This window comes from Tachypleus tridentatus, chromosome 8, assembly GCF_004210375.1.
Source record: "Tachypleus tridentatus isolate NWPU-2018 chromosome 8, ASM421037v1, whole genome shotgun sequence".
Lineage (NCBI taxonomy): Eukaryota > Metazoa > Arthropoda > Merostomata > Xiphosura > Limulidae > Tachypleus > Tachypleus tridentatus.
This window is the reverse complement of record NC_134832.1, coordinates 32148524-32165378: the sequence shown is the minus strand read 5'-3', so window position 1 is coordinate 32165378 and position 16855 is coordinate 32148524. Positions and strand designations below refer to the sequence as shown.

Here is a 16855-nt window from a genome sequence, read left to right as displayed (position 1 = left end):
TGCTAGGACTTGTTAGGTGCTAGATCTGTTTAAAAAAGGTGATGATGAACAAAAATAAGAAATCTCAGTTTTGGCTACTCCCCAGTTTTTCACTTTGAGATGTTCTGGATAACTGGAAAATAACATTTACACTGAAGATAGAATAACTGTGCCAAGTAGCTCTCTGTATCTTAACTTCTGATGACTTAAAGAGAAGAAAATCCAAATGCCTTTTTACAGGCATTTGTGCCATCCCATCCCTACATATGGATTGCTTGCTTACTCTTTGATGTTAACATTGTTTCACTTTTCAGTGTGATTAATTATATTAGTGGTTGTTGTATGAATTATTTTATTTCACTGCCCATACATGGAACAAGTTTTTATTTTATTCTCAGTTAGCAGTTTGATTTTTTTTCTTACGAATATTTTCACATATAACCAATTTTCATATAATGTTAAAACATCATCGTTTAAATATACCTGTCTTATTCTCAAAATGTAAAATATACGAATAGAAAAATATCTTGACACAAAACAAAACCAATTATGAATATTCTGTTTAGAGTCGTTCATCATGTTATTTGTCAGCTGGTCCACCAAGACTGTACTTTTACATCAGCCCCTAAGAAATAAAAATAAAACTAAAGTTTAAGTCTCCTTATTTTTCCCTCTTAAACTTTCATGAGGTGCTATCCTCCATTATTGCTAATGCCAAGTCATTCTATAATCTCATCACTGTGATGGAAAAATAAAACTGTATTAATTGTAGTATTTTTTGTTTGTTTTTAATCTTAAACTTATGCTTTATATCCCTTTTTTGTTGTTGTTAAAGATACAACATAAAAATATTAGACTCTAGTTTCTGAAGATTAAACAAGTTAAAAGATCTTAACTTATCCACTAAAAACAACTCTTCCATTCACCAGAATCATTCTAGGAGCCATTCTTTGAAACATTTGCAGTAAGTTAGATAAGAACAGTGCTGTACAAAGTACTCAGAGTTAATTCAAGCCACTGATCTGTATAAAAAATAATTGTCTTTTGATTAGCAGAAGTACACTCGACCTCCTGTTGACCGGAAGGGTCAAGGCAGAGAGGATTTGTGGGATGCCCACCGGCCAACCCAAGTAACCCAAGATTTGTAATCATTATGTCTAGAAATTCATCCTAAGATTCTAACATTTTTATATTTGTGATTATTTTATAAGCATTCTACATCCGTTTGTGTTTGGATAATTAGTGGTCAGGGTGGGGGGAGTCATTTCTTTTAGGACCTGAGTCACGAAACTTGGTTAATAGAGCATGAACCTCAGGTGAGTTTTTTCTAAACAAGAAATACAGGTCCAAGTGCTTGTGTCACAGTAGAATTTTTAATATTTTGTTACACTGTATTGCAGGTAAATTAGTAGTCTCTGCTATGAGGGTTATCTGTTGCTAGTAGGTGGTGAATCAAATCGTGTTTGTATGTATAACTGACCTGGTGCTTAAGGTGTGTGGTAGTATTACCAGTCTTATTGTTGCATGTTGTGATGCATGAAGTGATGTAGTCTTATGTACAAGTCTTATTTGACTAAGGGATTATGTGATGGTCAAAATGTTAGTGAATGAACAGCATTAGTGGATCAATTGGCCTTCTGTTAGCCCTTAAAATAGTTACTGTTCTTGTAACTACTTTGTAACAAGTTTCATTGCCACTCATTTATCATGTCTCATTCCAAAAAGGATAGTCTTGCAAAGATCAGAATACATCAGAGAATATGAAACATTTTGTAAACACTGTTGAAGTATGTTTTAATGGACTGTCCCACCATAATATCAAACTTATGTTGTGATGGTTGCTTATTTTTAAATTTATGTAACAAAAAAGAAAACATCAAAACATAAAAGATGAATGTTATTTTTAGAATTTTATATATAAGAGTAGGATTGATATGTCCAATATGCATGATTTGTTAATCTAGTATCAGAAAGATGGATGTTGGTTGATTGATAATAAGAAATTATATACTTGATTAAAGTGATTTATTACTTTACACTATTTCTTTAAAACATTCATAATTTATATTATGGTTTTAAATGAGGTAAAATATGAAGTCTATACCAAGACCTCAGCAGCAATTACTAGGAGAATAATGCTAGTTTGGATACTAAGAAGTGTAAATTTTTCAAAGTTACACACTAGAATTTGAGGAATAAGTTAATCACCATTATACAGATGATCTTATCTTACTGCTATTGCCATCACAAAGATTTCATAGGCTGTTACTTTTCCAAATGGGATTTCAAGTGCATTTGTAACATTTAAGTTGTCATGCAGAAATAATATAAAGTTAAATGTATGGCAGATATCTGTGCATACCCATTGCCTTTTTATCTGTTAACATACATAAATCTATACATGGTTTTGTGAATGTGGTGAGATATATAATTTTTTGTAATATCTAGAATACAGAATTTAGTTTATAACTTACCACCCCTGTTCTTTATTTATTGAGTTCTGTATTTGTTTCCTTAACCAGTTTACTTTTTTAAGTTATGTTACAAAGTATCTATAGTATTTTTAAAGTGTATATGAAATACATACTTGAATAAATTATATTATGCTGTTTAATTGAAATTATTATTATACCAACATTCATTCTGCACATAAACTAAAATATACTTATAATCATGGATAATGAGTTTTTATATTGTTTCAAAGAAGCTTCAGTAATAGTTACAAATAAAGTTTATACATACATACTTTTTAACTATGTTTGATTGCAGGTTTTTCTAAATAGCATGTACTGAACAAATATTATTCCAAAAATGCTAAGACTTTAAAAGTATTTTCACAAAATTTATCATTCTTTATAGAATGTAGTTCTCGAATTTGTACGAGAAATAATAATTTATCCAGTTCAAAGGTCTTCTCAGATAGTTCATTTGACAAGAAAGGCTATTAAAAATAAATGTGGTTAAAAGTAGCTGTGTAAATTAACTTTTGATGCCTAACTGTAAATGTGATCAAAGAGAAACCCATGTGCATTTTAGAACTAACATTTATATAACTTTTAAGTTAATAAATTTGTACCTCAAAGTTGTGTGTAAGTAGACCTAGCCTGGGAACATAATGTTTAAAAAATTTATATGAAACATAATGTGATTAAACTGTCAGGAAAAGTGTAGTGTTAAAGAATTAAACAGTGCTAGAATGTATGTAATGACAATACCCCAGTGGTGTCCCATTAAATGAGTTAACAGTGCAGTTATTTTGTAAACACATGAATTTTTATTTTATTATTATTATATGCAAATCTCTCTCATTCATGATATTGACCATCTATAATAAAGGTGTGTAAAATAACTGAACACATTTTCCACTTGCAGCTTTGTGTATAGTAGTAATACTGATGTGGCCAACATACTAAGAGATAAGTACATCCTATTATATATACTGCTGTGCTACAAGTGCTTATGTGCAAATTGGATAGATGATTTAAAAACAAATGATGATAAAATTAAGGAATAGTATACCTTTTCTAAACATGGGAAAATTTTCTTTCGTAAGTGAAACAGCAACAGAGCAAACACATGAGTGAATTTCAGTCATGTCAGTTTTGTGTTACAATTACATATTCACTATCCTAATCAGTGTATGTTTGTATACATGTTACTGTTTTATTCATACATACACAAGATTTGTGAGATGATTATAAAATGAATAATAAAACCAAACTCCTGAGACATAGGATGTCACCTAGTTTTACATGGGTGTAGAAATTTTGATATTTCAAACTTCAGATGTGTTTTTTATTAAATGCTTTTTTTATTTTACTAGATAAATTTAAAGCTAAAGTAAAGAACCACTTTATCCCAAGTTTTAAGGTCTGTAGAGAAGTCTTTAATGTGTTAAAGCAAAACAAGTATAAAAACATGTAATGGAACTATTCTGATTTGTATGTTTAAAAATAACTTGCATAGTTAATTTTAAATAACACTTAAAAATGAGCACTTATTCTTATAATTTTTCATAAATTTAAATGTAGACCATAAAATGTGTATGTACTTGAAATATCGGGTATAATTAAGATCTTTAGAACCTTCAACATTATAAATCTATATAAATATAATAGTACTATCTGTTGTGTGTCCATGTAACTACTTAGCAGGATGTTGATGGATCTTAACCCAGATTGATATGGTGGTTCATCAGATTCATGTAGTTTTGCAGCTTTTGCATTTTTTACTGCTGCTTTGCACCCCATAGATGGATGTTTACAAAATTTGGTGTGGGGGCTCATTTGATCTGTTAGAAGATGCATATAAGTTTTCAGTTTTTGAGTTTTTATGAGTGTAATTTGTGTTTTTATCACTACTTCGGTATAAAGGTGTGTTTGATCCATGCACAGATGCATGCAGACTTATGGTTTGTAATTCATATTGTTTTTTTTACAATTACATATAAAGGAAGCAGTATTTCATGTCCTGAGATAATTTTTTGTTACTCATGAATTTACATAAGTTCTTTCTGGGATACAGATACTCCAACTAGTAATTATTTTAAGAAAATATGCACAACATTAGACTTGTTTATAATTTGGTTTGCCTAATCAAATTTAATTCAAATGATAAAATTACCTGCATTTTACACAATTTTGTATGATTTTGCACAAAAATTACTTATCTAATGTCTGTACTTCTAATGATACACAGAGCATGACAGACATTTGCATCTGATATGTATACTAATGATCAAATTCAGATGTCTAATCATTGAAGCACATACATAAATCACCATTTTATTTTACAGGAATATCAGACTAGGAGACTGTTTGGTATCAGTGCAGATAATGAAATAGTTACCAGTTTTGATACCGAAAAACAAACAGCAGTAGCACTGGAAGCTGACAAGAAACCTGTATCAACAGACAACATTGAAGAAATTATAGATAATGATCCATTTGCAGGTACTACAATATTTTATTTCATCATATAGACCCATATTTGGTGCTGTTTGGTAAGAATGTTTTATTTTTTCATTTACTATCGCTATATGTCCTTACTCTTGTTATTTGTTGTGACGCTTTAACAATTACATCCAGTGGCTTTCTAATAGAAAATTTTAAGAGCATACATCAAATTCTGAAAATATTTTAGAAGATTATAGCTAAAATATTTCCTTTTAAAGACTTAATTAGTAACTTACTGATTGTCATTTATTTTGAAAACTTAAAATTATAACTGTAATTATCAGATAATTTATACTTGACATCAGAAAGACTTGTGTTGAAAGCATGTTCTATACATGAGCCATGCTAAGCCTACTGCTCACTTGAGACTGTAAGGTTTTGTTTTTACCTGTTTGAGAATCTTTATGACATTTGAAATTGTCAGTCTTAATATAAAACAGTTTTTATTTCTTTTTTAGGACTTTTTCGTGGTTCTCTGTGTCCTACAAATTGCAGTGATGATTTCAAAATTTCATTTCATGTAAGAAACACCAAAGGAACACCCCCACCTCCTCCTCCCAGAAGAACAGCCCTTTCCCGATGGCCTCGAAATATTTATGAAAACGTTGGAATTAAAATGGAGAGTGGGGGTAGGAGTAAAGCTGTTGTGCAGAGTCCTTCTGAAGAGAGAAGAGAGGATAACCGCAACAGCTTTTCTTTGTTGAGCCCGTTTGATGAAAATGCTGAATGGGCTGAAATAGCAGATATCATGGCTTCATTTGGAAGTGGAATAGCTAGGGAATCAGTTTTTTCAAATGAAATGGAAGAACACTTTACTAATGTGCTTACTTTAGATAGGAAAGGTAATCAATTGGGTGATGATGGATAAGTCTAAATACATTACCTTATATACTTGTTTGTGTGGATTTGTTCTTTTATGTATCAAAAGTGGGTTTTACAGGAATGGTCACCCCAAATGGCACTTCTGTAAAATGTTTCTAACCAATCCAGAATAGTGTGTGTGTGTGTACACAAACTGTGCCTTAGCATAGGGCCTACTCAAAGTCAGTCGTGTTTGCTCCCTCTTTCACTAGGCCTTTTTTGAAGTAACAGTCTTTCTTTTTTTTTTTCTTTGTGTGAGGTATTAAAACTACATATTTAGTTACATTATACAAGTGTATGTTCATTTAATACACTTACGTATTTGTTTATTGTATTGAAAGAGAACAACCTTTCCAATGATTTATGTAGTTATCCTCAGTTTTATTAATGCAATGCAAATATTCATAATACAAAGATGCAGTCTTTCTGTGATTGGTGAAATAGTTGAAACTACATTTTTTACTTGATTTGCTATTCTGTCATATTGTTTATTTGTTTTTCAATACCTTTACTAATCATTTTTTCTCCCTATTTGTTGATAAAATCAGAAGTGATGATAGAATAGGTATAATCTCGAATTGGATAAATAAACCTTTGACAGTTGTCACATTATTTTTGTATTTCATATAAGGTTCATTAAAACTTCAGTTATGTCTTTGGATTGGGTTTGTAGAAGAAAACAATATGTTTTTAGTAAATTTTTGAACTTTTCTTTTTATGGTCATTACTGGCACAGGAATAGGGATTTGATTTTGACATGGGGGTGGAGTCTAGCAAGTTCTGCCCAAAACATAAAATTGACCTTAAAAACAAGTATTCTAAGGTTTATAGTCACTTGAAAAAATGGTTTCAATGGCTTCCATGCAGAACCACATGGCAATAAAGAGTTCAAAAGATACAACTAAGAATGTTGTGTGTGGGTAATATCTTTTCTGAAAAGACATAATCAGTTTGTAAATATCAGAGTTATAAATATGTAAGAAGCTTTTGCTCAAATGTTTTGGGTGATTTTTACCTGAAAAGATTTTGGGGTGGAGAGTATAAAAATTTTAATGTTTGTTTTCAAGTCATTTTCTCACCTAGAAAGAAATAACAAAATTAGGTAAATTTTCTTCCATTTCTTTTGTTACAGAGCTCTTAAATGTAAAGCTGGTAATAGATTATTTAGATATCATAGAACAAATTTACTAAGAGTGATTATAATTACAATAATTTAAGTTACCCACTTTCTTTTACAAACAGCATATGCTGGACCATAGTGGTACATTGTATTATGCAGTACTAAAGACAATGCATAACTTGTGGTTTGTCTTTTTAAACCTATATTACTGAAAGTGGATAGAAGCAATGTTTTCAGCCCTGTTATGTATTTGCCGATAAGATTTCTTGAAAACAATGAATGGATTTGGACTGTGACCCAGTTTAAAAGTAATTAAGTTTCAGAAAGTCCAGATCATTAAAGTCAAAAACATTTTTATCCATTAACATGGGGACCAATGGTTCAACTATTTTTGTTCTATAACTCAGGGCCTGGCAGAACCAGGTTGTTAAGGTACTCCACTCATAATCCGAGGACCGAGGGTTTGAATTCCTATCGCACCAAGTATCCTCACCCTTTCAGCTGTGGGGGCATTATTATGTGGTGGTCAATCTCACTATTCATTATTAAGAGTAGCCCAAGAGTTGGTAGTGGGTGGTGTTGACTAGCTGTCTTACTCTGCTAAATTAGGGACAGCTAGCACATAGATAGCTTTGCTCAAAATTCAAAACCAACAAAAACCTTTAACTCAGTTTAAAATATTTAGATTTTGATAAAACTTGATGAACTCGTAAAACATTATTCCCCATTGTACTGATCAAAATGTTTTGCATCCATTGACAATAACAGACACATTTTTCTTTCTTTTTTTTTCTTTTGAGAGCTGAATATAACAAATGCTGCTTGCTGTAGGTGTGTGCTTTATAAAGTTATATTGTAGTTTCTGTTGTTTTATTTCTGCTTTTTAAGATTAAACTTAAGAAATAAGAGAGACTAAATAATATAGCTGCTGCTATACAAAACAGTCTCTTACTTATTATTAAAGGGACATCAGTAATTATCACCAGAGATGAAAAAGATACAAATATATCTTTTCAGAAGCTTCGAAAAAGGTAGAAGAGAAAAAGTTCAAAACTGTTGAAGAGTGGTTGAGCTATCTTAGACTGTCTGATTATGAGAACCTTTTCTTAATCAATGGATTTGATGACATTGAATTTTTGGTAAGTTTGAAATTCAAATCCAGTTGTTTTTTCTTTTGCAATAGCAATACTAAATGAGAAATGTATTTCTTTCTCTATTTCTTCATTCATGATTTATAAAGATTATGTTAATTTATAGTTTGCTTCTCTACCTTCCCCTGTAGAAATTTCTGTGGTCACCTGTAATCCACATGTCTATTTTGTTTAATCTAAGAACCCATGAGTGACAGCAAAGTAGAATATATCAACCACACAATATATGCCATATCCAAAGTCAACTAAATCTTTTGTCTAATAGCATGGCTTATCTTGCACATTATCTGCATGGATGAATCAGTGACACTGTGTCATTACTTTTGTTGAATACCAGAAGCTTGTTTCTCTTTAGAAAGGTATAACAAAAATAACTCTAACATTGCAAAGTACTACATGCTGTTTTTGGTATGAATGGACATTTTAAAGCTGAATTAAAAATTCACAAGTGTTTTTATGGTGGGTCGTATATGCATTACATAATAACACGTAATAATTAGATGCACACAGTTACTTCTCATAAACCAGTCTGTGGTATTTGTTTCAGCAATTAAAGCAATAATTAGAAAAATCATATCTTACTCCAGAAAGTATCATGAGAAAAATCACATTAGTACCAAAAGTATCATTAGAAAATTGCATCTAATATTAAACAAAATGATACCAAGTTCAGTTTCAGTTACATTTGTGCTTGAAACAGACAGTTTTTTGCGTGCTACATATTTTACACTGTATAAACAGAATGTTATTTTACAGTAATGTTATGTTTCTTATGTTTTATTAAAGTAACATAACTGAGACAAAGTGTTGTGTATTATAACACATACATAGTTTTGCAATTGGACAAAATCATTTTACCTGCATGTTTCCTTTTGGGCATTAAATAAGTTCTGATATTTCATATTGATTTCTCTTGCATCTCTATCTCCCTGTAGTTCTTGATGCAATAACAAGTACATTTCAATCACCACTGGTTCAAACAAATCAGTTATTTTTCAAAAATAGCTAAAAACTGTTTTTGCAAATGCAGTTACTGTTATGATCTACCTGTACTTAAATATTAAGCAATCAGTTTGGAAAAGTACAACAATGTATGAATATAAATCTATCTTAATTTGTGTAGAATATTAATAAAACTTACCAAACAAACTATAAGTTGTGCTAAGTTCATGTTAAGTAAATTGTGAGCACTTATCATATCATTGCTAGAGTAGATATTGTGATGTATGTTTTAATCTGTGGAACCACTGGCCAAGATCTTATGCTTGGTATTATGAACAGATTAAAGTGTCCATTACACTTTTTGTGGCAGCATCACATTTATAAAAATAAGATTGAAATATTCAAGGTTATTTACATCACTTAATCTAAGAATGAGAAGAAAAATCATTTGTTATTTCTCAGTGTGGCCCCAAATCATATGAACTTTAATCCTTGGGTAAATTGTTCAGACTTTTTGCTATGTTCATAGTTATATGTGGTTAAAGGAGGTTTTTGCACTAGTTAAAGTAGAGGCATTCTTCTCTTCATTTATGGTGTACCATCACAGCACATGTATTAAGCATGCAGTCCATGTCCTTCATTTCAAACCATTGAGTATAGGAAAACAATTTGTTGAGAGAATCCTGCTGGTATTTTTTTTATTAATTCACTAATTTTACTTTATTTATTTAATTATTACTATTATATATTTTTTATATTATGCTTTCAGTGTAAATAAATGGAGATTGTGCTTTTAGTATAAAGAAATTGAGATCAGAAACTTCAATCTTTGTTTGATATTTTATGAACAGGGTAAACAAGTTTGAACCCAGCCTATCATAAGCAACTAATTCCACAAACTAAGAAACTTATTCAAGCTATTAAATTTAATATCATAACAGCCACATCGAAGAAATGTGTTCCTCAAGCAATAAAAACTAATATTTCAGCCAATAGCAGTAAGCTATTGTCAGGCAATTTATAATTAACAGTAGTTAGAAATTCAGAGTGTAAATTATTCTCAGCAACGTGTATGTTGAATTAAAAGTATATAAAATAGGAGGCAATAATAATAATAAAATGTTGTGTATAATTGTATGGATTATAGTGATGTTTGGGGTAGTTATTCAAAAAAGAATTTTAACATTGTTTGTTATTATATCTTCTGTTTGTTTAATTTTTGGAGAAACACCCCCATCTCGAAATTTCTCATATATTGAAATGAATCCACATACACAACTTTCAGAAATTACAGAACAGTATTGGTTTTCCTGAAATGTTAAATAACCAAACAGCTCCAGTCCTAACATTGTATGATGTTTAACAGATACAAAACGTTTCACTTCCAGTGCATTGGCCTGACATGGTCAGGTGATTAGGCTTGTAATATGAGGATCAAAGGTTTGAATTCCCATTCTACTAAACATGCTCACCCTTTCAGCCATGGGGGTGTTATAATGTGATGGTCAATCCTGCTATTCATTGGTAAAAGAGTAACCCAAAGGTTGTTGGTAGTGGTAGGGGTGATGACTAGCTGTCTTTCCTCTAGTCTTTCACTGCTAAATTAGAGACTACCACAGATAGCTTTGAGCAAAATTTGAAACATAACAAAAACCAATCTAGCGTGCTAGAATTTCAAATCTACATTCGAGCATGCATACCTTATGTTTTTTACAAATACAAGGATTAAAAATGTCCAAATTAATGTTATGTAAAAAACTTCTCATCTGCACAGATGTTTAATAACACACAGGATGAATACTGACACACACTAAATTATAATGTTTACTGTGTGTATTGCTTATTTATATTTGTTATAAGCTTTAAAAAAACTGCTTGTTTTCAGTTTTTCTGCCAGTTTATAAACTGTAACATTTGGTATTCATTGCTGTTATTACTTTTCCTTACAATGATTTGATAACTTCCATAGAACTGTTTGATTTTACATACAGATCAATTTCATGTACCTGCAAAACAGGATGTTTTATAATTTAAACAAATTCAGAATTATGTGAAACATTTAAAATAAATTAAGAAAAAGTATACTATTTTAAAGTAAGATTATTGAGAAGCAATGCTATAAATGTAAGAAAGCCAGATACATCTTATCTTTTTAATGTGGTATTTTGCTATGACAGTGAAGTTGAATATTTTACTTAGCAGTGTCATTAATGTTAATGTCTTCATAATTAATGAATAAGTGTACTTATTTAATATCTAATATATGTATTAAACACTATAGACTAGGCTTACTATTAATTATCTGCTTAAATACTATAGCAACAGGGCAAACAAATGTAAGCTCATCCTTTCAGTCATTGGGGCATTATAATGTGATGATCAAACCCACTATTTGTTGATAAAAGAGCAGCCCAAGAGTTGGCGGTTGGTGGTGATGACTAGCTGTCTTCCCTCTAGTCTTACACTGCTAAATTAGGGATGACTAGTGCAGTTAGCCCTTGTCTAATTTTGCACGAATTTCAAAACAAACCAAAGTAACTGTTACTTAAATTGAAACAAAATCTGGCATATGTTCTGTTATGTTTGAATGTTGATTGGCTTATGGGTAACTTATGTTCATGTTTAGTTTTAATTAAACAGTGTTTTGCAAAGCCTCTAAATAGCAAGGAAGAACAAAATAAATCATAATAACTTCTACATAAACACCTAAGTTTTTCCTTTAAGAGCAAGAAATCTAGTTCTAGTTATCAACTTGACTTGAGGTGAAACATTGCTAAATTATCACCAAAAGACTTAATATAGCTTGACTGTCAGTGTATCATGGAAGAATGTAGCTATTTTCTTCTAACTGATACAGAAGATCAAATTACAGCTTGAAAGAAACAAACTGTTTTTATTCCAAAATGTATTTAGAACCTCTGAAATGGCTTAGGTTTATTTTTTGATTTGTATGGAATTCACTGTTGGCCATGAAAGTTCAACATACATTTTTTAACCAGTAAGTCAGTGAAGCAAGATAGTTGGTGCCTACTAATTCTGTATTTATTAATAACTTTGATCCAAAGTGCATTTACTAGACTATGTGTTGGAATATACTCTTCAAGAAACGCATACAACTTTAACAAGAAAATTTATCACTAGCATCAGATAAGTTGAAACCATTGTGTTTCTAACCTCTTAGTTCTAAGTTATCTTGGCAGTTAAATCATGAAAATAAAACTAACAGCAATATTATTACCTACAATGTTATCAAATCTTATATTAATTAATAAAAATATTGAACTGTTTCAGAGTCAGTATAGGAAAAACAGTTTATTAATTATAAGTTGATGTTTCTGAGTAGATAATTATATTAATTATTGCATACCATAATTTTACAGTAACACTGTATCCTTGACTTCAAGTCCTTAAATTTTATTCACTCCACTGTTTCTGGTAATAATACATGATAATTATCAGTTAACCATTATGGTTTAATACAATCATTTACCTAAACTACATAATAATCCAAGTAGTATTGCCACCAGGTTGATGTACTACAAACACACACACTTTATAAAACACAGGTACTTTGGTAAAATTAACAGTAACAAAGTTATTATTGTATTCTTTACCTAGTCATATAAATACACAATAATAAATATTTGTCGTTATACTGTATATTCAACTTGTATTGAGACTGCAATTACAGAGCTCTAACTTGGTTATTTGCTATAACCATAAACATTTACCTAAATGTCACTAACTTAAACTAAATTAATATAATCAATGAATTGTCATGGATGTTTTAGTTGATATATCTTTTCAATAATGTGAATAACTCTTCAGTAACTTCTGAGTGCAAGTAGTGGGATTATTTGGCAGACATTGTAAATCCAGTTCTCTACCATTGTGGTCAAATACTATTTTTTAGGCAGTAGGATTATTAAAGTGTTGTATCCATTCATTACTCTACACACTGTTAGAGAATATTTGCTTCAATTGGTCACGAAATACTTGACCTAAGCTTAGTGTTAACTTTAAGTGTTTCAGTATAAATTGATTATTCATACATCTGTCTGTGTACTAATATCACTCTAAGCATTATTCAACATGCAATAACATTAAATGGATAATTAAAATCTGGTTTTAAGGGTGGAAACATTCTGGAAGATCAAGACCTTCAAGAAATTGGTATTTCTAATGAAGAGCATAGAGAGAAGATTCTGCACTTCAGTGAGAAATTAGAACCTATTGAACCAATAGGAAAAGGTGAAGGAAAAATAAGAATGCCAGAATCTGTCAACCATTGGTTAAAATTACTGCATCTTGAGGAATACCAAGACACTTTCCTAAAGAATGGTTTCACAAACATGGACAGAGTGATGAAGATATGGGAAGTGGAATTAAATACGGTAATGGTGATCATTTGTCTTATATTTTAACATTAATAATAAAGATTGATATTAAGACTTGGATTACTTTAAGTAGCCCAAGTTTAAACACTTGTTTAAATTTGGTATATGTTTATGTAAGTTGCGTATGTCATCATGTGTTACAATATACCTATATCGGCTTGTATCGTGACTTTTTTTTTTCGTGATAATAATATGCTGTTTTGTATTACGACCTGTATGAGATGCTGAGTTTATATTTACCATTTTGAATTATGAAATAAAGTTGCATTAATTTTTTATAATAATGTCTTTGAAAGATGTTTGGTTATTATCTGTTTAATTTCCATTTTAACTAACTGACTGTTATACCAAGAGTTGCTGAATGTTGAAGAATGGTAAGATGGTTATATTATTATTTGATGTTGGAAGTGACCAGTGTAAGCACCACATCTCGAATTATGTAGCTCTGTTTAAGCTGTCACAAAAACAACAAAAAACGGTCTCCTTCTTTGTTATGTTAGACCTCAGTAACTACCCTAAGACAAGTTACTTCTCTACTGATATTTCAGGTATTGGAAACTAGCTTGTTACTTCATCATTTGGAAAAAAAATGTTACTTATTATATTACAGGCTGTGTTTTGTCATTAAAAAGTAGTATTGCTTAAATTTCTAGATGAAAATTAGATGTTTTATATTTTAAATAGTAAAAACAAGTTAGGTAGACATTCAAGTTCTATTTGTTGATCAGCTTAACTAATTAATTATCTCTTATTCTGATCATTTTTGTCTTGATCACTTGTGTAACAGGTATTAGAAATAAAAAAACTTGGTCATCAGAAGAGAATATTAGCATCACTTGGAGAGAGAACACCAGAACAGTATATAGGCAGCTTAGAAGATTTTGACTTATCAAAATTGGTAAATATTATTGTGTATTTTAATCAGTGATGCTTTCTTTACATTACAATAACAGTTTTACTCTCAGATTAATGATTTCTCTCTCTGAAAAGCTTATAAAATTATTTGAAACTTTGATTTAAAATTAATTATTTTCCCTCATATAATTCTGGTAAAATCAAAGGCATCCACATATATATGTAAAAACAACTCATTTGGGTTAAGAAAAATTTTTTACGTAGAGGAGTGAACAACATTTCAACCTTCTTCACTCCTCTACGTAAAAAAATGTTCTCAACCCAAACAAGCCGTTTTTACATATATATTTCTCTACAAGTGGGTTTATTCAACATCACTGAAAGACATCCATATAAAAGAACTAAAAATTTACAATAAGAGTTACATCTAGGTGAGAAAGTTTGAAGTTATATTGTTTTGGTAAAAATATTTAAAGCATGTTAAAACAACTAAAAATCATGGTAAACTGAAAAATCCATTTCCTTCCCTATGAAAGATTTAAAGTTTGAAACTGTGAACCTTTTGATAGAACTAATCATCAGCTTGGTGTGTATGAATTCATGTAATGTTTTAGTTTCACCCTTTGTGGCATTGCATAGAAAATAGTGTGAAAAACCTGAACATATTTTTTTTCTGCACTATTCCTGCTCTTCCATTGAAGTTTGATTATTATGAAAAAGAAAAGTACCTTTATCTCTCTGTATACAAGTAAATTAGTGTCTGCTAGAATCAAAAAATTTACTTTGCTTTGTTCTGTTAGTTATTTTGCTATAATTGCATTTGTATTTACCTTCTAAATATTTGTTAGAGTTATGTACCATTCATTTCTTTTAATAAGTGTGTACATTACATGATTTGTTTTAAAATAACATGCACGGGTTTTTGTATCTTAGGAATTTTGGGTTTTAGAACAATTTCCAAAATTTAACACTGTGAGCATGATATAAATAAACAAAAAATTAATTTGTGTATGTTATTTTTTTGTAAAAGTATTATTAGAAAAGGAAGAAATATATTTATATTATTTTTGAGAGGATCAACTAGGTTATATTAAAACTAGAAATATTTTAAAATATGCATATATTTACTTAATTTTAAAAATGGAAGTTGCTTTGAGTCCTTCAGACCATATAAAATTTAAATTAAAATTTTAATAAACATCTACGATGGGAGAAGAAACCAAAGATAACAAAGTTATTGTTAACTTTACAGGAACCATAATATGGTTCTCATGAGTCAAGGACACTCTTTATTATCACACATTACAATTTAAATGAAAATAGTAATTCTAACTCTTTAATTGTTATGTATTTGTTAATTTATTAATATAATTCTCAAAGAAAAATTTAAAATACATATGAATTTTGGTCCCTGTATATATTTGAACAACACACGGGTTTGTTCAGAATTACTTAGACCCTGTCAAAATAGACCTCCCCCCCCTTCCCATGCAAGTTTTATTGTGCAGATAAGTATTGGATGTACTTACATGATTTTAGGCATTCAATAAGGAAAAAAAAAACACTACAAAATGAAATTATTAATGGCTTTTAAAAATGAAATTTCAAGGCAAAATTTTCGAAAATTGATAACATAAAACATCACACAAACACTAAACGAAATTAAAGTAGTTTTATCAAGCAAAAACTAGGTACTAGTTTAAAAGATGTTTACCAAATTTCGTTCGGTTAGTTTAAGAATTTAAAATCTGAAAATAAAGCAAAAAAATGTGACCCAACATCACTCTGGCAGTTAAAGTAGCATTGATAAGACAACTATGCAAAAATGGCTTTTTGAAAAGCCTAGAGTATAGCCTGAATGTTTCTGTGTTGAATTTGGATTTGTGTGTCTTTTAGTTATGTCACATTTCAAAAAGTAAATTGTGCTTGTGTCTGTGGGTATGTTAGTGCATTATAAGGGTGATTGTAAAATCTAACTATTTGGTCAGGCAAGAGTTGGTGGTGGGTGGTTTTGGCTGTCTGCCTTCTCTCTATTCTGTTAATTTAAATTAGGGATGAGTAGCACAGACAACCATTTAGAAGTATTTCTAATATCTGAAAATTACTGAAACAGACAGAATGGCCATTACATAAAATCTGGTTGTTGCTCAGATAGTTAAGCTAACACAAGGTAATTCTAAAACCTGACATGATTTAAAACCTGTGCCTGTACAAACTAGCACAAGATGAAATAATGCTAACAACACCAGACATTAATTAAGTAATACAATAAACTCCAAGTGAAGCCCTCAGATAGTCTTGGATATTTTAGTGCAACTATTTGAGCAATTTGTATTTTCTAATGCAGTGAAGTGTTATTGCATGGGTTAGCCCAGATGCCCTATTTAATGTTTAGCACTAATGTTTTGTCCATAGTAAATTTTGGGCCATCAGTGCCATCATTTGAGGTCATCTGAGATTTGCTGTAATTACAACCAGTTTTTATGTAACTGTGCTTGTAAACTTGAGTAACTGTACAAAACTGTACTAAGTTCAGACTTTCAAGAGCCAAATCAGCCATTGTTGGTATGTTAAATAGATAATTCAAACTGTTAG

General features: G+C 30.3%; 1 protein-coding gene across 3 annotated transcripts in view; it reads left to right on the top strand.

Annotated features, from left to right (window-relative positions):
* LOC143222109 (uncharacterized) overlaps positions 1 to 16855 on the top strand; it is an 88188-nt gene that overhangs the window by 58817 nt on the left and 12516 nt on the right. For 2 of the 3 annotated variants that reach the window (XM_076448066.1, XM_076448067.1), the window contains exons 12-17: positions 1035 to 1109; positions 4775 to 4931; positions 5393 to 5776; positions 7933 to 8054; positions 13142 to 13402; positions 14193 to 14303. In XM_076448066.1, the coding sequence (XP_076304181.1) occupies positions 1035 to 1109; positions 4775 to 4931; positions 5393 to 5776; positions 7933 to 8054; positions 13142 to 13402; positions 14193 to 14303 (1110 nt within the window). The remainder of the gene's footprint in view (positions 1 to 1034; positions 1110 to 4774; positions 4932 to 5392; positions 5777 to 7932; positions 8055 to 13141; positions 13403 to 14192; positions 14304 to 16855) is intronic. The other variant, XM_076448068.1, reaches the window with a different exon arrangement.